This window comes from Zalophus californianus, chromosome 13, assembly GCF_009762305.2.
Source record: "Zalophus californianus isolate mZalCal1 chromosome 13, mZalCal1.pri.v2, whole genome shotgun sequence".
NCBI lineage: Eukaryota > Metazoa > Chordata > Mammalia > Carnivora > Otariidae > Zalophus > Zalophus californianus.
In genome coordinates this window covers 47,659,950-47,686,848 of record NC_045607.1, presented here as the reverse complement: position 1 = coordinate 47,686,848, position 26,899 = coordinate 47,659,950, and the positions used below count along the sequence as shown (strand labels likewise).

General features: G+C 43.1%; 1 protein-coding gene across 1 annotated transcript in view; it reads left to right on the top strand.

Moving 5' to 3' along the window:
- Window positions 1-25,843, top strand: part of LOC113935019 (methylthioadenosine phosphorylase) — a 47,395-nt gene extending 21,552 nt beyond the window's left edge. The window contains exons 5-8 of the mRNA XM_027616732.1: window positions 12,795-12,897; window positions 17,149-17,388; window positions 21,823-21,945; window positions 24,331-25,843. Coding sequence (XP_027472533.1) covers window positions 12,795-12,897; window positions 17,149-17,388; window positions 21,823-21,945; window positions 24,331-24,369 — 505 coding nt within the window. The 3' untranslated portion in view covers window positions 24,370-25,843. The remainder of the gene's footprint in view (window positions 1-12,794; window positions 12,898-17,148; window positions 17,389-21,822; window positions 21,946-24,330) is intronic.
- The last annotated feature ends 1,056 nt before the right edge of the window (window positions 25,844-26,899 follow it).

Genomic DNA, 26,899 nt, shown 5'->3' with positions numbered 1-26,899 from the left:
GTGGCCACACTCAGTGCCTTGAATCAGTGCTGGGGAGAAGTGGCACAGAGTTTAAGCCATTTGGTGGCTCCTGTTGAAGTCCCCAGACTGTCACCTCTGTCCATCCCGCCCTCTCCATCTGCTGTCACTGAGTTTACTCCACCCAAGCACCTTCTCACCTCTTCCATGGGAGGAAAGTTTGTTTAGTCCAGTTCTCTGTGTTTTCTGTCTGTCAGGGGTCTCTTCTAATTTAGAGTCCATCAGAAGCATTCTTGATTGTTTCCCAGTGGAGTGAAACTGTTAGGTGGGACTGTGTGAAACTGACCATTTTCTAGGTCAGAAATGCTTGAATATCAGCAGTTTCATGTGGCTCGGCCGAATAAATAACGGGGGTAGACTAAAATCATTACATGCCCTTCACCCATCATTTTTCCTATTATTTTTTCAGCACCTGACACTACGTATGTATTGTTCATCTTTCTCTCTAGAATATAGGCCCTGTGAGGGCAAAGACCTTATTTGCCACTTTATCCCTAACAACACACAACAGTGCATGGCGTGTAGTTGCTCAGTCTTTTTAGAGCTATTGAATGAACATGATCATTCGATGGAAGAGGGAGGCTGGCATTCTTAACCAAGATTTCTGTGGTTGTCAAAGTCCATGAGTTTGGAGGTAATGACTTAAGAAAATGGTTGTAATATGCTTGTTCAATAAGGCAGGGTATGTGGGGCGCCTGGCTGGCTCAGTCAGTAGAGCAGGGGACTGTTGATCTCAGGGCTGTGAGTTCAAGCCCCACATTGGGCATGGGGCCTACTGAAAAAAATAAAGCAGAGTACAAAACTCCCTATTCAGACTGATCCAGATTTATAAAGTATCGTAGATGATCCTGGATAGAAAAGTCTGAACTGGGTATTAAGCCTCGGACTAATTTGTTACTTAAATGATGTAACTGTATGCTCATATTTGCCAAATCTTTTCCTCATATATAGTAAATGTAGGTGTTTCACATACTGGCTCTTTCAAGAAAGCAGTTGGGGCAGAAAGGGAGAATAGAAAAGAAAACAGGTGTTTACATCATATCTAGTTTCATTCTGTCTTAGCAGTCCTTAGTCGTGTAACCTTAAGATCTTTTGGTATCTGTGTTCTTTTATGTGCTGTGTGGATAACCTGACTCCTTACTCTTTTTTTTTCTTTTTTAAGATTTTACTTATTTATTTGACAGAGAGAGGCACAGCGAGAGAGGGAACACAAGCAGGGGGAGTGGGAGAGGGAGAAGCAGGCCTCCCGCCGAGCAAGGAGCCCGATGTGGGGCTCGATCCCAGGACCCCGGGATCATGACCTGAGCCGAAGGCAGAAGCTTAACTGACTGAGCCACCCAGGCACCCCTGACTCCTTAACTCTTGCCTTGGGAGTTCAAAGTCTCTATCAAATGCCTTTTATGGGATCTAGCACCTGCTACCTGCCTAGTACATGGGTGCCATTATTGTGAATGTGGCCTGTTGGCTGCAGGGGTCTGCAGTTAACACTATGTGATAACAACAGAAGAAAAGTTCTCTGAAAAGGAGGATCCCAAAGGGAATATCATTTAGAAGCAATCTCAAATTTTATATTGATGTGACATATTACAATGGCAACATTTTGGATTTATTGGGCTAGATAAGATATTAAAGCTAATTTTACCTCTTTTCCTTTTTTAATATAACTGTTAGAAAATTTAAAATGACATTAGGTGGCTTGTGTTCTATTGCTTTTGGACAGTGTTTCTGAATGACACTGCCGTTGGCTCAGTCAGTTCACCAAGCTTGGGTGCATACGTGATTTACCATATGTTTGTCTCAGAAGAGAAGAGAATGAGCCCTTTTCGCCTTATGAGTAATGGCCTTCATTGTACTAATAACACATTCTCATAAGTGAATCTTGGTGTGTTCAGGGAGGCACCTGCTGGGTCCTCTCGGTGCCGACCTCAGGCCCAGAATGCTGAGCTAGAGGCTGTGCTGCCCATAGCCTGAGCTTCCCGCAGCCAAACACCCAGCCTCAGCTTGGGGAACGAAACTGCAGCGTTCTGCAAAGCCACCCAGTGGATTATAGCCACGGGGACAGGAGCCCTGGATCAGGAGGTTTTGTTTTGGCTCTCTTTAGCCTCAGGCACGTCTGTGGCCCACGGCCCTCTCTCTTCAAAGTCCAAGTTTGAGCTCCACCATCGCTGAGGCTTCTTCTCCCTACCCAGTCACCTCTCCAGGCACTGATCCGGAAACACACATTTGCTAATTGCTGCCACTTTGCTGGCACATTATCTTAGGAAAAAATATCCTCGTCCTCAAGGGGTCTTCAGAGGTTGAGAGGGATCTTTTTAATCTCCCTAACATAAATTTGTGATAAAGAATCAGGATGGAGGGGCGCCTGGGTGGCTCGGTCGGTTAAGCTCCTGCCTTCGGCTCAGGTCATGATCCCGGGGTCCTGGGATCAAGGCCCGCATCGGGCTCCCTGCACAGCGGGGAGTCTGCTTCTCCCTCTCCCTCTGCAGCTCCCCTTGCTTGTGCTGTCTCTCACTCTCTCTCAAATAAATAAAATCTTCAAAAAAAAAAAAAAAAATCGGGATGGAGTAGTGTGGCTGTTCTTACTTAATAGACGACAGAACTAAAGCACGTTACTTTCTCTGCCCTCGGTGCCCAGCGTAGGGAAAAACACCACCAACCTGGTCCACTGGCCTGGCTCTACATACCTGAGAGGCCATTTACGTTGAAGAGTGACAGGTGGCTTTGACGTTAGGGTTGTTTTTAAAAACGTTAGATTTCTACTCTAAAAATGGAATACGCCTTTAAAGGAGTCTGGTGGGTTGGAAGCTCTTTTAAGAAAATAAGCTCATTGTCTTCTGAAAATAATTTTTTTTTTCTCTCTGCTATGTTCCTGCCTGTGAAAAGTTGAAGGCCTGGGCCTGAGAGAAGGGGAATCTTGGGTGTGGCTGACCCGGAGAGAGCAGGACAACAGACAGGTGGGGAAGGGAAGGGCTCCAGGTATTTTTGGGGTGTGGGCAGTTGGGCTTCTCTTCCTCAGACATGCAAGGAGATGCCTTAGCTAATATTCAAAGTGAAAGTAATCCTCTTGTGTTTGTGATTAGGGTAGCTGTGGAAATGCAAAATGGATCTCGATCTAGAATTTAAATACCAGAAATGCGTTGTTGGTTTTGTCATTTTCCTATTCTCAGTGTAGAGGGATAGGTTACTTGACTCTGCCCTTGCCCTGGGTCCGGGGCTCCATGGGCGATGTTCCTCACAAAGTTAAGTTAAAAACAGCAGCTGATAACCGAGAGCTTGGAGGAGGCTCGTCCACAGTCGGTGTCTTCGGTGCCTCATACCTCCTGATGAATGGGGTTTGACGAATCCATTTCGTCTACCTCGATGGAGGTCCTTGTTGTCAGAGCCACGAGTCGTTTGACAGTCCAGGATCAAACCTGGTTGAGAATGGGACTTGTTTCACTTCTGGATGGTCATTCCACAGTCCATCTGGACTCGGGAAAGAATCTGACCTTCCGTCTGTCCCAAGAGACCATTGTGAGGCTATTTATACTTTAAAAGGCTCTCTCAAGGGAGATGCTCCAAGATCCATAATTTGGGGGTTCTTCTGTGGTACAAACCTTTGTATGTGTAGCGTGTACCTGTCACCGCAAACTGCTCTCCGTGCCGTGCACGGTACACGTGGGTAGAGAATTGCAGCAGATCCACACATGACCTCTCTCCTCTTCACCATCAGCCCCGATCATTACCGTGGAAAGGAACTGAATTCACCATATATCTATACGCTGTTGGGAAAGATGCCCACATTCTATTAAATTGTTTTTGTAAAAAGATGCAGATTAGGGGCGCCTGGGTGGCTCCGTCGTTAAGCGTCTGCCTTCGGCTCGGGTCATGATCCCAGGGTCCTGGGATCGAGCCCCGCGTCGGGCTCCCTGCTCGGCGGGGAGCCTGCTTCCCCCTCTCCCACTCCCCCTGCTCGTGTTCCCTCTCTCTCTCTCTGTCAAATAAATAAATAAAATCTTTAAAAAGATGCAGATTAGTAGGACCCATTCAACTGCTAGGGCTATCAGAACTATCTCAAGCTGTGCCCAGCAAGCATATCCTTTAAAGACAAGGATAGGATTCTTGCTTCCTAATAGGGGTCTTTATCAGGAATGTTTTACATTGATAAGGACTTTGGGTTTTGTTTTTTTTTTAATTTGTTTTTTTGACAATGAGAAAAATACAACCAAAAAATTAAGATGGAAAACAGCAGGGTGTGATTCCCAGCGGCAGATGTTTTCTGCGAAATGCTGTTACCACGTTGGCCTGGTATGCCTGAGGCCCCCGGTTAGGTTCTGCTTGAAGAGTGCCGTGGGAGAAGCCCCGGCTTGGAAGTGCGAACCTCCAGAGTTGTTTCCTGGCTCTGCCCCCAAATTCTTCTGTCACTTAGTGTCCTCATTGCAAGATGAGGGTGCTGTGTTCTGATGTCTGAGTTGTGATGCCCTCCCTCCTCGGAGAGTCCTGCGTTCACTACATTAGGGAAAGTTTTGGCGAGCTTGGCTGCAATACTTGTTGGCTTATTCATCAGGAAAGTCCCACAGTACACAAAGTGGTAAGGGATTATGTCAGTTTATTTCCCCTTCCCAAAGCCCTGGGCTTCCCCTCTCGGCCTCAATCATGAGGTAAGATTGTTGGTCCCCGCCCCTGCTGAGGACCTGCCTGGAGGTTGAGGTGTGCTCTGATGCCCATTAATCACTAGCCTTTGAACCTCTGGGGCAGGGCATGGATTTTTATCCATACTCTTGGGGGGTTATGGTAAACAGTTGCACAGGAAGCCCTCCCTTGGCTCTTTTCCCATTCTTAGCAACTCTTTGAAACCCTTACTGTCCTCATGGCTTCCTGAGGCATAAACTGACCATGTTCTTTCCCCCTCCCTCTCACCAGTCACTTATGCCTGCCCTCGGTCATCTTCCTGCCCACACCTGTCCTGGGAGCCGGGGTAGCTACTGCCATGGTCCCAGCATTTCCCACATTCTGCTCCGCAACCTAGCTCTCTTATTACTGCCTCGCCTTCTGTCCCTTCTCTTAATAAAATTGTTGATAAGCTCCCAATTTTTGAGGTACTACTAAGTGCCACAAATCACTTAATCCTATTCACCTCGTTCAAGGGTAGTTTTCCCAGGTTATAGTTGAGGAAACTTAAAACTCAAAAATATTGGTCATTTGCTAGTAAGTGGGACCTGTGGAGTTTGAATTCCATTAGCGTCCGGCGTCTGTGACCTTACCCGCCCTTCCTCACACGCACACTTCCAGCTCTCCCCTCCCCCTTCACATTCACTCTGGCCACTAGATCCAGGACAGGGTCCCAAAGATACCTCACGCTTTATAATTCAAGATTTAATTATCCTCTGTGTGGCTCAGTGGGTTAAGCGTCTGCCTTCGGCTCAGGTCATGATCCCGGGGTCCTGGGACCGAGCCCCGCATCGGGCTCCCTGCTCCGCGGGAAGCCTGCTTCTCCCTCTCCCACTCCCCCTGCTTGTGTTCCCTCTCTGGCTGTCTCTGTCAAATAAATAAGTAAAATCTTTAAAAATAAATAAATAAAAATATAATAGAAACAAAGACATGATCAGAAAAGTGCTGGAGGGGCACCTGGGTGGCTCAGTCTGTTGAGCGTCCAGACTCTTGATCTCAGCTCAGGTCTTGATCTCAGGGTTGTGAGTTCAAGCCCTGCACTGAGCTCCATGCCCATTGTGGAGCCTACTTTAAAAAAAAAAGAAAGTGCCGGAAATGGAGCTTCTACTCCTTTCTGGGCGGGGCTGCCGCAGAACCTCATTGTTCGTTGGAGTTGTTAGTGGGCAGTGATTATTAGTACCAGCTCAGAGTTCACAGCACAGTCCAGGGGGAAGGAATTTCCTAACAAGCTCTATGTGTAGAAGACTTCAGCTCTTCCGGTAATATGATGTCATTTTTTCCTAGTTCCTTTTATCATCGATGCTAATGATCTTTGACATGTACCTAAAAATACCTTGTCACCTCTGTGGTGGTTTCTTCCATTGCCTTTGTACTTAGTATCCCTGCCCACTTCCCTCTCAGTGAAATATTAGTGTTTATTATCTGGTTACATCTATTCTTCTGAACATGAAGTTGTTTTTTCTGGATAATTTTGAAGTGAAAGAAAATATGAAGCTCTTCCCACATGTCAGATGCTGTTAAGTCCTGGATGATTCACATTCACATACCTATTGCTGGTAGAGATAGTTACAACTCTTTTTATTTTTTATTTTTATTTTCTTTTAAAGATGTATTTAGTTTTAGAGAGAGAGAGCAGAGGGAGCAAATCTTCAAGCAGAGTTTGTGCTAAGCGCGAAGCCCGATGCCGGGCTCGATCTCACCACCCATGAGATCATGACCTGAGCCAAAATCAAGAGTCAGACGCTTAACTGACCAAGCCACCCAGATGCCCCTCGAACTCTTTTTAAAAGGCAGTCTGACTCAGTAAGTTTTAAAATATGCATGCCTGTCCAACAAGCCTTCCCTTTTGTGGTTTGCAGTCCTAAGAATAAAAGCACCAAATGGTGTATTTTTCTAGACACATGGAACCAGGATGTGTGTATATTGTTTCTTAAGAGCAGCCTAAGGCGGTGGTTGAACAGCTGTGGAATGTGGTGAAGTTGTAAACGGGATTTGTTAAAGTTACATACATTGACCTGGAGCCATGTCCCTGCTACTTTACGGTGAAACAAAGCTGCTTCTGTGGGCCTAACTATGTTCCTGGTGCTGCTAATTATCACAGCATTAGGAAACATCATGTACATACCTTTTACGTCCCCCTTGTACAGCTGAGAAAACTGAGGCCCATTGAGATTGTTACTCAGCCCCTATGTCAGAGCCAGGATTTTGTTACCGTGCTGTTGCTTTGCGTGCTCTGTTTAGCAAGACCTCATGAAAAGTAGAAAATAAGAGAAAACTGTACATGTTTATTAAACAGTGTTGCCTCCTTGCTGGGATATAAACATCATACGTTTTTCTCCTTTCTTGTGGCACCATAAGCACTCATGAGATCAGAGCAATGGAGGGATCTTAATGACATGTATCCAAATTTGGAAGCTCTCAGTTCCTTCTGGTTAAGAGAACAGATTCATTCCATGTCATAATGGGTTGCCATTCATGTCATTCATGTCAAAATTTCCTCTACTTTTCCTGACTGTCATTTTAATTTTTGAAAGTAATAATTAAGTGTCATTTAATTTTGAAAGTATAAGTGGGGCAGGGCGGGGCGAGGGGTGGATGGAAAGGGATGCAGAGAATCTTAAACAGACTCTACTCTCACCTCAAAACCCAGATGTGAGGCTCAGATCTGAGGGCCCTGAGATCATGACCTGAGCTGAAATCCAAGAGTCAGATGCTTAACCAACTGAGCCACCCAGGCGCCCCTCCCCACTGCAGTTTTAAATTCTCTGCCTCCCCCCTCAGCGCCCTACCTTTCTCCTCCAGGTGAGAACCCTTTGTACCCTAACTCCATGACCCACATCTTCTAGGATTTGACCCTTCACTTATTCACATGCTCGCAACAGGGGTGCTTGGGTGGTGTAGTTGGCTGAGCATCTGACTCTTGGTTTTGGCTCGGGTCATGATCTCAGGGTTGTGAGATCGAGCCCGGTGTCGGGCTCTGTGCTCAGTACGGAGTCTACTTGAGATTCTCTCTTTCCTTCTCCCTCTGCCCCTTCCACTTGTGCGCTCTCTCTCTCTCTCTCTAAAATAAATAAATCTTTAAATAAATAAATAAGCATGCTCACATCATGCTGTCCATAAATTGTGCACCCACGCATGTATATACACCTAGACATTTAGAGGGCTCATTCTTAATCCTCTTGATCTTAAAGTTAGGCTTATTTCCTAGAATATAAATATCCTTTTGATCTAACCAGTTGGTGACCTGACCTTTTTTGTTTTGTTTTATTTTGTTTTTTGCCATCTTCTGTTTGTATACTTTTAAAATTTTTAACTTAAATTGTCTTTGGTGTTCTAGTGTGTGCTAAAACTAAAATGCTGTCCAACATAACCTGTGTTTTAGAGCTTTTAAAGAGTAATACATATTTGTAATGAGATGAAATGAAAATAGTATAGGAGGGTTTATGGTAAAAAGTGAAACCCTCCTAAGTTTCTGGTTACTTGAAGGGAAATTTGGTAAAATCTGTCCATTAAACTTGAAGATGTGAAACCTTTGCAACAGTTCCTTTTCTTGGTTTTTTGAGGAACATGTACAAGGTAGCTCATGCAGAGATACCGGTGGTTGTACCATTTTTAATTACCCATTTTTTGTATAATAATTTAAATATACTGATATATCCATGGCCTTCTATTCAGAACTTGAAACAAGTAAATTTCTATGTGCTGACACAGAAAAGTCTTCAAGATCTATCGTCATTAACTAAATCAAGCATATTGTGAGACAGTCCATATTACATACCATTTATATATTTTTTAACACACCCAAAAAATATGTTTGTGTGACTCTATAGGAATTCTAGAAAAAGAGCAGTTTATCTTTTTCTTCTCTCCTAGCTCACAACATGAGCTAACCATCTCTCTTAGCTTTCCACACGTGTAGTCAGATACCACCGTGTTCTTCCTAACGGACATAACCCTCTGCCATTGCTGGCAGTGTGGTTTATTTAAGCTGCCTGCTAGGTGGGAAATTGGTTGTTTTCAGCTTTCTGTTTGTATTAACTGTGGTTCGGTTAACATTGGTATGCCCAGTTACCTTTATATTTGTGTGAATACGAATTTGTGGTGGCTGTGATGACTTGCTGCAGAGAACACTTCCACTTGCCCTCAGAGCTCAGGTTTTAATGAAAAGAGGGATTGGGGCACCTGGGTGGCTCAGTCACATGGGGGTCCGACTCTTGATTTTGGCTCAGGTCATGATCTCAGGGTCGTGGGATCGAGCCCTACATCAGACTCCGAGTTCAGTGGGGAGCCTGCTTGAGGATTCTCTCTTTCCCTCTCCCTGCTCACATTCTCTCTCTCTCTCTCTCGGTCCCTCCCCGCCCTTCTCTTTGGGGTAAATAAATAAATCTTTAAAAAAAAGAAGAAAGAAAAGAGAGATTGGGAGGATTTTTTGTTTTATTTAGGTTTCTTGGAGACTCAGTTTGAGTTTGTCCATGCGCATTACTGTTTAGATATCTTTTAAGTGACGTGGGTAGAGTCATTTCCCCAAAACCATGCTACTTATGAGCAGCCGTCGGGCCTGCTCTGCTGGTAGATGAATTGACTCATGTTCCTGCATGCTGTGGCTTGTTGGGGACATGTGCTTCCTCAGAGATGTGCAGTTGCATTTGCTTCTGCTGTAGGACAAGTGTTCTCCTTGTTGCTTGCAACTCCGCTTTTCCTCAGAGGCAAATTATTAACAAATGGCTGTCTGAGAGCTGATTCAAGAGTCTACCAGTCAGTCTACCAGCCGATTCAACAACCTGTCCATCAGCCTTTTTCTGGTCTTTTCTTTGTCCTGTGTGTGCAAGTGCCCGGTGTTCTCTCCGTAGCGGTCTTGAACTTACTTCTCTCTTTCCGGTGCACAACACAGTTTTGCCTCCTTCACTCTCCCATGGGCAGTTTTTTGTTCGGATGCACACTTCACTTCTCTTAGTATGTGTCCCTGTTTGATAGCCTCAGGCGGTTTTTTGTGTACCTTCGACTTGAGGGTCCATACACGTCAGGCTCTGAGGTGGGCACATGAGAAGTACAGAAGCAGATTTTCCATAAATAGTAGCTGCTCGTGCTGAGCACTTGCTTCCCATTGTCTCATTCCGTCTTCACGTCGACCTTAGAAAGTAGGTATTATTTATTCCCCATTTTAAATATAAGAAAATGGATACAAACTGAGCTGCAGAGAGATCAGATTGACTTTTCTCTGAGGCACAGTTATGGAGTGAGCGGTAAAGCCAGCCAAGTCAGTCTGTCCCAGAGTCTGTTTTCCACTGGGGTCCCAAGCTAATGGGGAGGTGAAATTTGCAGTCCCCTTGCCTAGCTGGGAGGGTTTGCTAATGAAGCAAGAGTTGGGGCCAACCTTCAGGATCATTTCTTTATTACTGTGGGAGCCATAACTGGGTTGACTATATCCTAACCCACATAAGCACGTGCATTAGTGTCCTGTAGGTGCTGTAACAAATTACAGTTGACCCTTATACAACATGGGGTTAGGGGTGCTGACCCCTGTTCAGTTGAAAATCCATGTATAACTTTTGACCTCCCCAAAACTTAACTAATAGCCTACTGTTGACCAGAAGCCTTACTGATAACATAGTCGATTAACACATATTTTATCTTGTTATATGCGTTATGTCCTATGTTCTTATGATAAAGTATGCTACAGAAAAGAAGGTGTTATTAAGAAAATCATAAGTGGGGCACCTGGGTGGCTCAGTCGTTAAGTGTCTGCCTTCGGCTCAGGTCATGATCCCAGGGTCCTGGGATCGAGCCCCGCGTCGGGCTCCCTGCTCAGCGGGAAGCCTGCTTCTCCCTTGCCCACTCCCCCTGCTTGTGTTCCCTCTCTTGCTGTCTCTCTCTGTCAAATAAATAAATAAAATCTTAAAAAAAAATCATAAGAGAAAAATACATTTACATACTATACTGTATTTACGGGAAAAAATGTGCTCCATCTCCCCCCCCCCCCATTGTAAATCCTATGGCTCTTGGTCAGAATTTCATTCTGCATTAGTCATGCCTTATCATTTTATGCTGGACAGGAGTATTGCTGTTTATAGTGATTTTAGCCCTGAAACCATTAAAATGTTGGTATTAGAGTCTTCATTTCTTCCTCAGTGCTCCGCCCTTCACTTGCCCCTACAGGACTGAGTGCACTGAGGCCCCGCCTCAGCCATAGCTTCTCCTTGGTGCCGGGTCCTTGTTTGTCGCTAGCTCCCGACCTTGCTTCTGAGCTGCCAGCAGCTGTCTGGACATCTTGGTTGGCTTCATCCTCCCGATGCCTGTACAAATGGGTGGATGAACTACATTTTATGATTGGAAATAGAGAATCGAACAGATATGGCAGTTTGCTCTAAGCCCTGTAGTTAGTAGTTAAAGAGAAAAATGTAAAATGTTCCACTTGACAGAGGGGATGAACTGTAGTAGTAAGTATTGAGTGTATGTGACATAACATAAAGCATAACACATGTTTTGTCTTAAGGTAGACGTTCAGAACAAAGAGAAGCGATTAGGCAAAGAAGGGGTAGAAAGAGAAGAGAGAGGGATGGAGTTAGGTAAGGTGGGGGTGTTGCATGGACATTTATGGAGGTATAGCTGCTGGAGGTTTTTGTGACCCTGGTTTCGTATACTTCATCATGGTGGTAAATGACTCATGGAAGGCTGAGACTAAGCCAGAGCTGGAGTACGTGGCCCCATTTTATTGGTTAGTTTTACAAACAGAGGAAAGCCTCTGTTTCTGTGGGCTAGGACGGCCATTTGACCTGTTCTTCAACCCCATCTGGAATTGCTTGGGGGTTAACTTGGCCTTCCCCCAAAACACATATGACAGAGGGCTGGGAGGAGTCCAGGCTAGGTTTTCATCCCTGCAGGGCACTGAGACCTCATTATGAAGCCAGGTGGCTTTGGTGCCAGATAAGTGTCACTGTTTAGTATGTGACAGGATGGAAGGAACAGGTGAATTTTGGTAGGTGGGCGTGCCAGCTGTATAAATCCAACCAGTGTATCTCTCCATGGTGTTCCCTTCCCTCCCGCTCCCGAAAGCAGACATGAAGTGGCCCACCTTCCCCTGCTTTCCCTTGGGCTGTCCCTCACCGGCCCTCCCCACCATAGGAAAGATGAAGACTCTCTTTCCTGTATTACTCATGAGTTCAAGTTGAGAACAATATAAAGGACACAGAAAGTACTTTATTCTGAAAACTTTGGGTGAAAAATTGCAGGGTGACTTGGCTCTGGGTTAATTTTAGCCTTTCTTTTGTGGATTCAAAAATGTTCTACCAGGAGCTGAACTAAGGTTTCAGAACTAATTACGGTGGGTAGAGGAACAAGCTAGATGAGGGGGCAGTGAGAGTCCCGCAAGTGGGGCAGGACAAAGGGCTGCTTTCTTCGGTGGACCAAAGGCATGAAAAAATACGGTCAGGGGTGGAGGGCGGGAATTAGCCTCATTTAGAGACAGGCCAATCAAATGTAAGGTTAGGACCTTGTTTGGAGCTTGAAGCTAAAAAAGCATTAGTTAAAAAATAAAAGATAAGTAAAAAAAAATAGGACATTTTTGAGGACATCAGGGAAATTTGCATCTGGTCTGTGTATTAGTTGGTATGGAGGAATTGATATTTATCAAATGTCATCATGACATTACAGTGAAAAATCCACATATTTTGGTCCATCTGAAGTTGGGGTGAAACGACGAAGTCTGAGATTTGCAACCATGGAAAAACTAACAGATGAAGCAAGTTTGACAAAGTTTGAATTGTTGAATCTAGATAATGGACATATATGGGGTTCACTGTACAACCCCTCTATGTCTACAATGATTGAGAATTCTGTAGTGAGCTCTTAAGGGTTTTACCCAGCCTCCTGAGCCCAAAGTTGAGTTGTACCTACAATCTGCTGTGGTTGTTCTGTCAGTCACCAGACCACACACACCAGCCCAGAGCCAGATACTGTCCTGAAGCAGCTTTTCCAACAGTTGCCTTCAGCTTATCCAGAGCTATCGATTCTGGAGTGAGAACCAAGGTGTTGACCTAGATACCATGGATTCATCAGCCCCCAGAGGATGGAGTGAGGGCTTTTTTAAAAACAAACAAACAAACAAACCTTTTCACTTTATTTTGTAGGACCACCAAAAGGCCTCAGACCTTCTATGATGGAAGTCATTCCAGTACCAGAGGAGTATGCCATATTCCCATGGCTGAGCCGTTCTGCCCCAAAACAAGAGAGGTTCGTAGTCTTTCTGGAAGGTGCGCCAAAATAAGTCGTAAGGGCTTGGGGTGGCATTTAGAATTCGATTAATTGGCTAAGCAGGTAGGCCCTCTTTCCCTCTCCAGTGTGCTTCTTCTGCAAGGTTTCTAGAAGACTTTCCCTTTGTTAGTACTGCCTCCACTACTCTCAGTCATCGATAAGCTGAGTCACTCAGAGTTGCAACCTACCTTTTTTATAGGTTTTGATTTTGCTGTCAGAATACCTTTTAAATCATTTAGCATATTAATCCACAGTGTACAGTCTGGAAAAAGATTACTTGGGATCAAATCTCTGCTCTCGTGCTTAATAGTTGTGTCTTGTTGGACAAGTTACCTAATGCCCTTGGGCCTCAGTTTCCTCATTTGGAAAATGAAGGTAATGGTATATGTATCTCACAGCACTGTGTGAAGGATAAATGAGTGAGTCATTATTTATAAAGTGCTTTGAGCTATGCCTATTAGTTATGAGATATCCAACAACTGCTTTTATGAATTCAGTTTTTGATCATCTGTAAATTGTCAGATTGGCATCATTGGCCTTTGAGGCGAGTTTGGCTATTACTGTCCAGCCTCCTCTCCAGGATTACAGTAAAATCTTAGAACTAAGTGGGTAGCCCTTTAGTGGAAGTACATAAGCATTTTACTCATTCAGATATTAACGCCTACATATGGAAAGTAGATTTATTGCAGCTTTTATGTTCAGCCCTGTGTAATTGTATAAAAGTAGTTTCCTTATAGTTTACAGCAAGGGCTCCTTAACCTCACGGTGGTCTTAAAAGTCTAGAATGTGAAGCCAGGAGTCAGGGGGAGCCATTTCAGATATACCACTGCTTGTTGATTCTGATTTGTGTGAAAATACACTTTTTATTTGTTTAAAAAAATGGCAGGTTAAGTGTGTATTTGGGTATTTGGGATATGTATGTTTCCAAGTAGTTATCAGCAGAATATATCAAAACGTTGCTCCTAGTCTTCTCTCTGAAATGCAGATCTGTCCACGTAATAAATTTGCTTTCCAGGGGTAATTAGGTATGTATAAGATTCTTGTCCATTTCAAAATAGGGAGAGCTTGGGAAGAAATAGACCAGGGAGAGAATAGGCCTGAGGTTATGTCTCACAGAAAACACTGAATTCAGGTACTAGCAGCAGAGGTAGGGTAGGGGAAATAAATACTAATGAACTAATGATGTAAACAGAATAGATGCAAATGTGGTGGCTTGGCGATCAGCAGTTGGAGACTGTTTGCCGTAACAGAGTTTAGCCTCCCTTGAGCCAACATTAACTCAGCTATTCTTGGCCTAGCCAAGCCAGTGAACCCCTCCCTGCCCCATGTAAGACTAAAAGAATGCTAGGAAAGGCGGTTTAAGAAAATGGGAAATGGGGCGCCTGGGTGGCTCAGTCATTAAGCATCTGCCTTCAGCTCGGGTCATGATCTCAGGATCCTGGGATCGAGCCCCTCATCGGCTCCCTGCTCAGCGGGGAGCCTGCTTCTTGCTCTGCCTCTCCTGCTCCCCCTGCTTGTGCTCTCTCTCTCTCTCCCTCCCTCTGTGTCAAATAAATAAATAATTAAAAAAAAAAAAAGGAAAGTGGGAAAAATAAGCCTTCAGAATATAACTTTATTCCTACATACTCTGAAAGAGATTTGTAAATATTGTCCAGAAATGTAGAGTAGATGGTGCTGCCCCTTGGCAATTATCAGTTTAACTTAAAACATTCACATGACCTTTCATGTACGGATGTGGAAGGATTGTCAAGGTGAATTGTCAAGTGGCAAACAAGATTTCTGCCACTTGTGTTACATATAAAGAGGTAAATATGACAATATTTATCTGCAGATAGAGTGTTTTTAAAAAATTGACCCAAAGAGGGGCGCCCGGGTGGCTCAGTCAGTTAAGCATCTGCCTTTGGCTCAGGTCATGATCCCAGGATCCTGGGATCGAGCCCCGCATCAGGCTCCCTGCTCAGGGGAGAGCCTTCTTCTCCCTCTCCCTCTGCCTGCTGCTCCCCCTGCTTGTGCTCTCTCTCTCACTATCTCTCTCTCTGTGTCAAATAAATAAAAATAAATAAAATCTTTAGAAAATTGACCCAAAGAAACTGGTGATCTCCCTTGGGGAGGTGAACTGGTTCGCTAGAACATGGGTAGAGAAAACATTTGTCACATATGTGGGGTTAATATTTTGTCCCATGTCACTTCTACCCCCAAAATATTTTCACCTCTAGTCATTTTAGGAGGTAATCGGAAGCACTGTCTTTCAAAGTCTAGGCACATAAAATATATTTAGCTTGGTGATCTAATATTGCTAATACATTTGAAGGATGGTGGTAGATTCAGGAGTTCCATTATCATTGCTCAGAACATGCAAATGAAAGCATCTTTGCCTCAGACCCAGAGATCTCTCAGCCTGTGGTTTGTATTGCTGGTACATGATGTTGGAGTTGTCCGTTCTTGTGGTTGTAGGGGTGCAAAGTGCTGGTTCAAGTGACTGAGACCCCAGGGTCTGTCTCTGTGGCTGGTCCACATCCATAATCCTTCACTTCCTCCTCCTCACCATCATGGCACCCCCCTCCCAGGGTGACATGAGAATTTAACATGCCGCAGTCCAGTGTACAAGGTAGTTATGATATTCCTCCAGTCATTTCTGGAAATACTGAAGTTTGGCCAAGATATACAGCTTGGTTATTCAGGACTTTAAAAGACATTTAATGAAGATGGGACTGGGCTGGCTATATTTTAATTTGGGGGTGGGGGAGGTAGAGATGAAGGAAGAGTGATTTAGGCCCTCGAATGTTTAACCTGTACTTGAGGGGAAAGTTTTTATTAAGCATAATCTTATTTTCAACATATATATTATAAACAAACATGATATAATATCAACTATTCATTGTGACTTGTCACGCTTCTAAATTTGGTGTTGCCAAGGCTCTTATTAAAATTCTTTCTCCCATTGCTATAGCATAATGAAAATTATTTTTAAAGAAACAGGTTAATTTGCTTATGTGGTTCCAGCATGTGCAGGCTAGACTTTGGCCTGAATTGGAGCCTTTATTGACACTGAGTCACACCATTTTATATATAAAGCACCCCAGGAGTCTGTGCCAGTTATTTGGCAAACAAGGGTAGAAGGTGCCAGTGTTAGTAATTGTTAGAAGACTGATTTAGCTTGTATCCAATGTTTAAAATGTGTCCGACACAATTCTGTGCTGTATTATTCCTTAGCTCATTTAATCCTCACAGTACTTCTGCAATACAATCTCATTATTCCCATTTTACAGATGAGAAAATGAAAACATACAAAGATTAAGTGAAGTTTTGGCAGTGCTTAAGTGGGTTAACAGTTAATTTTTTTTTATTAAAAAGGAATGTTGAGACACAGGCTAGAAATTAATAACTTGAGGATTAGATGTGTATTATTAGTCACTGGAAAAAGTGATCAAACTTTTAAATAATGTTTTTAAAACCCATGCGTGGCCTTGCCATTAAAGTAAGATGCCATGATAAGTTTATCCCTAGAGAGAAAAAACCAGCACATCCCCGTTCTGGTTTTGTTTTTGGGAGAGACAACAGGCAAAAGAGATTATGTTATGAAGAAATCACTTTCTTTTTTTTGGAGGTGGGGAGAGGGAGAGAGAATCTTAAGCAGGCTCCACACCCAGTTCGGAGCCAGCCACAGGGCTCGATCTCATAACCCTGAGATCATGACCTGAGCCGAAATTACGAGTTAGATGCTTAACCAGCTGAGCCACCCAGGTACCCCAGAAATCATTTTCTAACCAAAAAAAGCTTCTCTAACAGTCTTCAGATTTTGTGTGAAAGAGCTTGGAAACCGTTCTCAGCATGTCTTTGAGGAGATGTGAATAGGATTGGGGCACCTTAGCTCACCCTGGTGAAGGGCTCAGACTCAAGTCCATGTTCACAACTCAGCTTAGTCTTCTTCAAGCTGTTAAGAAATAAGTGAAATTAATATAAACAAATGCCTGGTGTAGAGAAAAAGCTCACTGTTCGCTCTGGTAGCTGTAAGCTGTGTGCAAGGGGCCGGGGGAACAGGGTTATGTGAGGAGGTTTGGATCTAGATCTTCCGGGCTCTGTCTGAGGGCCTGCAGGTACTAGCCATTTGTAGTAAAAATCTTGAAGTAATTAACTTGTCAAACATCAGGGAAAAAAAAAAAAAACACAAAATAGTAAGCTGTTAACTTATGTTTGTATTTTCTGAGTGTGTGGTTCTTTGTTTTCTAGGTCCTCATAGAGACTGCTAAAAAGTTAGGACTCCGGTGCCACTCAAAAGGCACAATGGTCACAATCGAGGGACCTCGTTTTAGCTCCCGGGCAGAAAGCTTTATGTTCCGCACTTGGGGGGCGGATGTTATCAACATGACCACGGTTCCAGAGGTGGTTCTCGCTAAGGAGGCTGGGATTTGCTATGCAAGTATCGCCATGGCAACAGATTATGACTGCTGGAAGGAGCATGAGGAAGCGGTAGGTGGAATTCTCTTCCCAACATGTAAGGCCCCGTGGGAGCCTTTGAGAGAGTGTCTTCACCATTTGTTCTACTGTATTCCTTCCAGAAAGGGCCTTTCTGCCAGGTTTTAAAGTCAGTTCTGTATGTGGTCAGGTATTTTCTTTATAGTTCTTGTTGGAAGATACGAAGATCTCCACAGAGAAGAAAAAGACACTTTTATCCACGGATAAACAGTACATTGTGGACATGTAGGTGTGGTGGGAATCATATTGAGACTTGGGCCTTATTTTAAGGATGAAAGTGTGTTTTGGTTCTCATTTTCTTATCCTGTGCTATGGGTTATTATGTGTTTTCAAAGGGAAAGATCTGTTACCTCTGCCTGGTAAGAGGCCTCTACATTCATACCTGTCCTTGAACCTACCGTGACTGCAGGCTGTTGGTGTAGGAATATGACAGCCGACAGACGAGCCTGTGAGGAGCGCGAACATTCTGAGGCTTTTGGGGGGGGGTTAGGGGGGAAGTGCAGAAATTAAGTCAACCAGTGTAAGAAAGCTCAGGGTTATAAAGAGATAGTGTGGTGAGAAGCACATATCCAGTTGGCTCAACCCAAGATTTGAAGTCTGGGAGGCCTTTCCAGTGGAAGGGTGGTGGGAAAAACAGGCACGCTTGGGGGGAAGTGGAGGGAGGGAGGGAGGCAGCACCGTGTAGACTATGTAAGTATTTCAGAGGGGAGGTCAGTGAGGGGTTCTGGGCAGGAAGGATAGGGAGGTCCAGCTGGTATGGGAAGACACTGGACAAATTCAGTCAGGCTTCCGCCGTAAATATGCTCACTGTGGAAAACTTCGAACATAGGCAAAAGGAGAGAAGCTAGTATAATGAACCCCCAGTTACCCATCATGTAGCTTTACCAGCCACAGCCAGTCTTGTGTCCTATGTATGCTCCTACTCACTTCCCTCTCCCCTGCCCTCATTATCTTGAAGTAAATATTTTTCCAGAAGGCCTTTTTTTGAAAAAAATAAAATAATAGGCGCCTGGGTGGCTCAGTTGTTAAGCATATGCCTTCGGCTCAGGTCATGATCCCACGGTCCTGGGATTGAGCCCTGCATCGGGCTCCCTGCTCAGCAGGAAGCCTGCTTCTCCCTCTCCCTCTCCCCCTGCTTGTGTTCCCTCTCTCGCTGTCTCTCTCTCTGTCAAATAAATAAATAAAATATATTTAATAAAAAATAAATAAAATAAAATAATAACAAAATAACTACAATACCAGTATTGTACCAAAAAATATTAATTCCTTAATGTAACCAAATATCCAGACTGTTTACATTTTCCTTCTTGTCTCATATAACCGTTCAAATCAGGGTCCCTTATAATCCACATATTGCATTTAAATGATCTGCCTCTTAAATCTCTTTTAATCTAATATTCCCCCGTCTTTTCACTCCTGGCATTTCACTTGAAGAAACTGGATCCTTTGTCTTATCCTGTCTCATTTTAAAATAGAGAAAGGGTAGGGGGGCACCTGGGTGACTCAGTTGGTTGAGCGTCTGACTCTTAATTTCGGCTCAGGTCATGATCTCAGGATCGTGGGATCAAGCCCCATGTCAGGCTCACCGTTCAGCATGGAGTCTGCTAGAGATTCTCTCTCTCCCTCGCCCTCTGCCCTGACCTCTGCTCGTGTGCACACTCTCTCTCTTTCTCTCTCTCAAATAAATAAAAATCTTTAAAATAGAGAAAGGGACAAAATTACAGTCAAGGGGATTTAAAGTGAACAAGTGCAGGGGTGGCTGTTGTGAGCACATTTATGGGAGGTGACCTCTTCTCCAAGATGACCCTTCCCACCATCTCAGAGCTGCTTGTTGTGCTGTCCATTTTCATGTAAAACAGTAAGGTACCCTTGCTGTCAGTCCATGTGTGTATATGGAGTTTGGGTTGTACTTGAACACAGGTTCTTTGTTTTGTGTGAGTACCTTGTCCCGACTCCTCAGTGTAATAAACCATTGCTAACTACTAGGATATTTTGTGTGCAAGAAACTTCCAGATCCTGACACAGCATAATCTCTGACTTGGCAGCTCTGGTCACCTAAGGGACAGCAGCCTCCAGTTAGGCTCCAGTTAGCCTCCAGTTAGCCTCCAGTTAGCGGGAGGCTCTGGTCACCTAAGGAACAGCTCAGCCTCATGGTTGTGAGAAGCAGCCTCCAGTTAGCAGGAGGCTCCAGTCTCTACCGCTCCCTGAGAGCAGGTTGCTTCCTGCCTGTGGCTTTCTGCTCAGTCTAGTAACATCTGTCTCCCCTGCAGAGCATGTGGTGCTTTCCTTTACTACATGAGGTTTGGAAAGCAGGCATTTAGAGCCCCTTGAGTTCAAAGCAGAGACGCTAAGCTGTGTGTAAATGGTAAGGCATGAAGGCAGATGATGCTAAATGCCACAAGAAAAGCACAGGCGAAAATCGCATCCTCAGCCAGCCGTGTGTGTCACCGTGCTTTAAACCAGATGTGCAGTGTGGCACGGTACAAAGATTTTCGAGTTGCCTACACCCACCTTCAGGTTCCTGTTACTCCACTTACTTGTAACACTGGGCAAGTTCATTGATCCATTTACTCTTCTGTGGGATGGAGCCAGAGGTGAGGGGTGGTGGTTGTTTACTTACAGTTCTGAGCTTGCGGGATTTCTGGGAGAATGAAACCAAATTAGATACGTAGAGCAGCCCCTATAGAGTTGGCTCCTGAGAAGGCGGTCATCACGTGCCAGCTATAATGCAGGGGGCTGGCGCAGAAATGTTTGGAAGAAAACTGGACATTTGAACTGGGCATTCAACAGAGGGTTAGATTTTACTGTGAGGAGGTTAGTAGAACAGGCATTTTGGGTGGAGCCCAACAGCAGGAACAAAGACGAGAAAAGAGCAATCAGAGTCTGTATAGAAATATCAGTCAAAGGAAGGTTAAGTGTCTGCCTTCAGCTCGGGTCATGATCTCAGGGTCCCCGGATCGAGTCCCACATCGGGCTTCCTGCTCAGCGGGGAGTCTGCTTCTTCCTCTCCTTCTACCCCTTCCCCCCCCACTCGTGCTCTTTCTTGCTCTCAAATAAAATCTTTAAAAAAAAGAAAAGAAATATCAGTCAAAGGAAAAGTGTAAGGAAAAAAAGTAAATATAAGGTAAATTTCTTGGATGCTTCATGAGCCTGCATTGGAAGACTGCTTAAAGCATGCCTCTGCGTGTACCTGCGAGCACCCAGCTGGTCACTGCAGGGTGTTCCCACAGTAATGGGACTCCCATCTGCTACAGTGCTCGTCAGTTTTTTCTAAACACACCTCAGTGTTTGTGGGACGGATCTGGACTTTATATAAACTCCAGGAAATAGAAAGAAAGTTGTAATCTTTATGTCCCTGAACCTCAGATACCCTCTAAGTATAGGTGAGGTGTGACAAGTACTCCACCTCTGATCATCCATTTTACATTCACAACTTTTTTTTCAACATCCTTATGGAGCAATTTCAGTCATATACAAAAGTCGACAACAGTATGAGCTTTTGTAAATCAACATCCAGCTTCAACTATAAACATATCAGCTTAGGACCAATTATATTTCATCTGGACTCTGTGATCGATGATTTTATCCATAAACATCTAACCTAACCCCATTATCACTGTCACATTCCAACAGTAATTCCTTAATATATTGAAGCACAGTTCATGTTTCTAACTATCTCAAACATCACAATTTTTTACTTCCAAGTGTTCTGAAAAGAAACTAGGTCATCTGTCTTGTAGAGTTTCCTATAGGAAATTTTCTGGATCACTGAAATCATCTCCTTGGGGGTAGTTTTGACAGATTTCTCTGTCCTCTGTATTTTCTGTAAACTGACAGCTGGTTCCAGAGAGTTGATCCAATTCAGATGTCAAAACCACTGTTTAGTTTTCCTGTCAGGAAGCTCATTAAAGTGGATTGTTTGTTCGGTTTGGGATTTTTTTGTTTTTGTTCTGTGATGTTAGCCGCCCATCCATTAATTCATTGGGAGCTGTAGAAATGATGGTACTATGATTCCAGCATTTCTCTATTAGCTCGAAGACTTCTCTGAAGACCAATGTGCTTATCTTGTGATTGGTTAGCCAGTGTGGAAACAATTTTAAGACTGGAATCCATTTTACTGTGGATGTGAGGAGAATTAGCCACATCTTTCCAGACCATGCTAACACATTATACATCTGAGATAGTTTCCCAGACATTATATTGAAAACAGCAGTGCTTTTCAGAGATGTCATTGGGTTTCTCCAAGGCACAACCCCCCTACCCCCACCCCGGGAACAAGCCTGCCTTGAAAAATGCAGAGCTGGTGCTCAGGGGATTGAAATTGGAGTAAACCGACTTTACAGATCAGGTAGGAGCTCAGGAAAATGTTCTGCGGAGAGCAGTGGGATTGTAAATGGCTTGTAACATCGTGTGCTGTTGTTTTTCTAGGTTTCGGTGGACCGGGTCTTAAAGACCCTGAAAGAAAATGCCAATAAAGCCAAAAGTTTACTCCTCACTACCATACCTCAGATAGGGTCCATGGAATGGTCAGAAACCCTCCATAACCTGAAGGTAGGTACCCTCAGCCATCTGCAAGCAGACGCTTCCACAGACCATCAGCTGCCTTTTTCTCTTTCTTGCATTTCGTCCTTGGTCCAGCTCGTCGTGTATTTTATACTAGTCTAGAAGTTCTCTACAAGTTTTCATGCTCTTTACTACCATACTAACCATTGTGAAATTGAGTAGTTATATATTTTGGCAAGTAATGTAAGACTGTTGAAAGTTCAGGTGGTGAGAGTTTTAGTATCTCGTCTGCCAGGCTCTTAACATTGTCATGCTTTGCAGGGTATCCCTAAGTCATACTTCAGAAGGTTGATAGTGCTTGTTCTGTGCATGGCTTACATTGCTGACAAAGCGGTTTGCTCTTTGGCAGACCCAGGCAGAGTGTTGGCAGCCTTTAAAGCCAGAACTCTAATAGCAATACCAAAACAGTGCCAAGGAATGTCGACTTAGTGTTGATGTTGTATCAGACAAAGACAGTGATTAATGATAAACATGGGATGGGCTGTAGACTGGTAGCTTTTCAACTCTAGTATTAATTCCCAGAATATAATTTAAACTGAGTGCTAATAAGCTCAGAGACACATGATTTTTATTTGGACATTTTGTGACTCTCTTGATTAACCACACTGGATAAGGAGTTGCCTCAAATCGATTGGATATTACATTCCCCTAGTATCCAGAGAAGGTGGCTAGCATGTCCTAAGGTCTAGCTCATACCTATACTCTTGGGTCTTATGACAAGTAGTTGAGAGAGGATTTGAAAAGTTGATAAAAGCCCTCCCTTACCTGACCTGCTACCACTGAGGAGCTCTGGAATGAAAGCCACAATTTTAGTGTGATGAAGACACTGTGTGGTGGTCAGTGATTGATAGCTGCTGGGCATTGAGGAGCTGTGATTTTAGTGGATACCATGTGCATGGTGGAAGTGCTCCAACCCAGCCGGTTTCCAGCTATCATTACAAAACCCCTGAGAGACACACAGGGCCTGTTCTTGCAGGTAACAGGTTGTCTCTCAGCCCTGTGCACTGGCAAAGTCAGGAATATTGGAACTTGTATTCCATTTTTTCCTCACCAGACTTTAAGCCCATAAGGGACAGGAAACACATGTGTTGGTTTCAGCCTCTATACCTAGGAGCTAAATGTTCCTTAATGAGTAAATGATAGCCCCTCTTTCCCCCATGAAGTGTTGCATCATAATTGAAATATAGGCAAGCCTTTATTATAATTGTGAAGAAAGGGGAAACAAATTAATTTCTAAGAATTGAGGAAAGTCAGTTTAAAGTGGAAACTGTTATATTTCCTTGAATGTAGGGCAACAGGAATGGCAGGACATTAGCTTCTCTAAATAAGCACGCTATTGATTATGGGAAATATGACTCCTACTTCTGCTGCTGCAGAGGCTAATGTCACCTGCAACATGTGATGGGTTGTTCTTTGGTTTTGGGTTTTTTTTTGTTGTTTTTGGGGTTTTCTTTAGGTTTTCCAACTGACCCCATTTTGACCATAGTCTTGAATTTGAAGATAATTTCTCAAGCAATAAATGTATATTTCAGCTTCATTTTTAAGTAAAAAAAATGCTAGGATGGTAGAAATCCATGTTCTCCTTTCCTTCTGTGAAGTTTCTGCAAGTATGTAAAAATAGCGTGCTTCTGTATGTATGCATTTTTAAAGAGGGTTAATATGTGTAGCTTTCCTCAGATTCTCAAAAAGATACATGATCTAAAGAAAGAAAATGAGGAATTGCTGCTCTAGATGATACTGAGAATCATGGCCTCCATTCTATCACATTAAGGAACACCCTACTAATAATCCCTTATTCTGGGGTAGTGTGTTCAGTCCCCTCTACACTGAAATGTGTGTCTTCCATTCTCTCATTCATTCCAGAAACACTTAGCATGCACTGTGTGGCCAGCTGTGGTTTACAAAGATAGATAAGACTTGCAGTGATGAATAAGATCCTATTAGGTTTAGAGATACTAACGTACTAAGATTTCAAGGATTTTTTTTTTCAGTGGGTTAAGGTGAATGACAGAGGTTGATTTACCTTAATCCAGGCTGGAGGCTGGTGTATAAAATGTATCCTAGTGGATGTGCAAGGGCTGGAGGTCCGGGAGAATCTGAACAGCCTTCTTGAGATAAGCACAAAGAAAGGAGAGAGAGGAACTAAGAGTTAGGGGCTATGTCACAAGTCCCACATCTGGTTGGTTGGTTTTAAGGTTTGGTGAACAGGAGAATTCTTGGGGAGTTTATTGAAAGAATGTATACCGTGAGTCCTCAGTCTCTGAAATCAAAATCTGGTTTTTTATAATAAGTACTCCTGGTGATTATCCTGATCTTCAGAATCACTACCTACAGCAAGTGCTTGGTTAACTGTGCCTGTTTTCTTCCTTTTAGAATATGGCCCAGTTTTCTGTTTTATTACCAAGACATTAAACGAGCATGGCTGCCTAGGAGACAAGAAGACTTTCTAATTTCAGCCATTTGAGAAATTTCAGCTTAACTTGGAAAAAATATGGAAAAGACATGCAGCTCTCATGCCCTCGCCTGTTAAGGAGAAGAACATGATAAGACAAGAAGACATGCACGTATCAGAGATGCCTTCTAGAAGGCTTAGACTGCTTCAGAAAATGACCAGTGAATATGTGGAAAAATTCTGACACTTTAAGAAAAAAAAGATTAGACCCCATCTACCGTTCCCCCAGTAAATTTGTAATAATAAAGGGTGGGAGGTAACATCCAGTTGCCTAATGTTACCAAGGAAATATGAGGAAGAAATGGGAATTCTTAGGCTGTTGATTGGTGTGACTAAATTTGTACAGTCTTTTTGGAGGGCAGTTTGCTAAAATGTATCAAAAGGCTTAAAAATACTTAGACCCTTTGTGCTGGTTACTCCTAGGAATTTATCTTTAAAAAATTATCAGAGATACAAAGAATTATGTATACGGAAGGATGTCTAATATACCATTAGTTATAATAGTAAATATTCAGAACAATCTGAATATCCAACAGTTGGAGGTAAATTACGGCCTACCTCTAATTGGATTGTGGAGCAGCTGAGGATCATGTTTTCACATAACATTTAATGTCCTAAAGAAATGGCTGCTCTATAATATGAAAGGAAAAAAGAATATGTGCACACATTTTCCATTGCTAATTTTGTTTTAAAGTTCTACATTAATGTACAAAAAGACCAGAAATGGATATGTAATCTTTTGTTACTGTATTTGGGGTTGGGTCACTGAATCATTTTAATTTTCTATTTTTCTGTGTCTTCACATTTTTTTACAATGAATATAATCAAGTAATAAAGTTGTCTTAAAAATAAAAAGATCCAGTTCTTGAAAACATAACTGATGTGAAGCACAAACTTTAAGATGGTAATTCTAAGAGGAGTTCTGTTTGGGTTCCGTCTTCATTGTATTAAAAAAGAGGATCATTAATAACTGTACAGTGAGAACAATACTTAGGCCTGCAACAACTTGAGAATAACTGGGTGTTTAATCCTCAGAGAGTCCGAAACTCTGTAAGAGACTACAGACACACCTGTTAGTGTGTCAGGTATTTTTAAAATTAATATTTGACCTTTGTTTCTACTTTTTATGAGTTGATGAATTATTTTACATGAGTTAATGGTTTGGAATTTTTCATAAAACAGAAGCTTGCTTCTTTCTCTGCTTTTTGTTGTTCATTTTATAGGAATGTGTTTTGTTTTCTCTCGCAGGGAGATCCTTTTTTTCCCTCAGAGATACTACTATTCACTGTGGTCTGTTACTGGGTCCTTTAGTCATGTAGCTTGTCTTTAGAGAATCTGTAAAGTCTGTGTTTGTGTCTAGGAGACTGTCTTCAAGATAATAAGCTGCTAATTGTAAACAACAAAATAAACCGGTTACCGCCCCCCCAGCATTAATATTGAGCTGTTTGGGTTATGTGGGATCATGACTCTTGAATTCCCCAGTGCAGGGATCCAACCCTGGCTGCACGTTAGAGATACACAGATGATATAATGAATCCGAACCCAGAGCTCCCTGTCTCTGTAAGCCCTGATCCACTACTCCATAATACTATATATACCTTCTTTCCTTCGTTCTTAGTACATGTCTGAGGATGTCAAGGCAAAAACGTGGGCATTTTTCTTCCTGCCTTCAAAAAGTACAGTTCTCCCCCGGTGGCATTCAGGGGTGTCTCTTGATTCAGTAGCCTTTTCTAGCAACCTCATTTTCAGATTTCTCACGTGGAATATACTTCTCTTCTATTGTTGTTACCCGTCAGCCACTCCTTATACAAAGCCAATATATTCTTCCGGATACCTCATTCTTGAGGACTTTGCTGACCATTTCTTCCTGGATTGCTTTTTACTTACATCATCTTTCACTTTTTTTTTTAAGCTATAAAATTAAGTAAACACGGTGATCAGTTTGAGTATTTCAGAGTTAACCCAGTGGATTATGGGCATAATGGAAAAGTTGTAGCTTAGTGACTTAGCCCTTTGGAAGAGTGCCAAGTTACTGATAAGTGCATTTGCGTCTACTTAGAAAACGTTATTGGTAATGCATTGTTTTTCATAATTTTGTGGATGAACCAGAATAGTTCATATGTAGAGTGTTAACCAAAAAAAAAATGGAGAAGGCTGGAATACCAGGGTTATATTTGAGACCTGAAATGTTTTGCACATTAGCCCCAGTGCATCCTGGAGTTGTTTATAATAGGCAAAAGCTTAGGAACGGCTAAAATCCTCAATGGTGGCATCTAAATAAGGTACATAATACAAATAAATGATGCATTATCTTTATGTGCCAGTACGGAATCATGTCTGGTTAAAGTGGAAATCAGAAAAATACATGAAGTAAAATAACGCAGTTCAGGTGTGTGGATAGCATATTTATGCTTTCTGTTCATAGGAAGTTTCTGGTAAGAAGCTTAGTAATAGGGGCACCTGAGTGGCTCAGTTGGTTAAGTTGGTTAA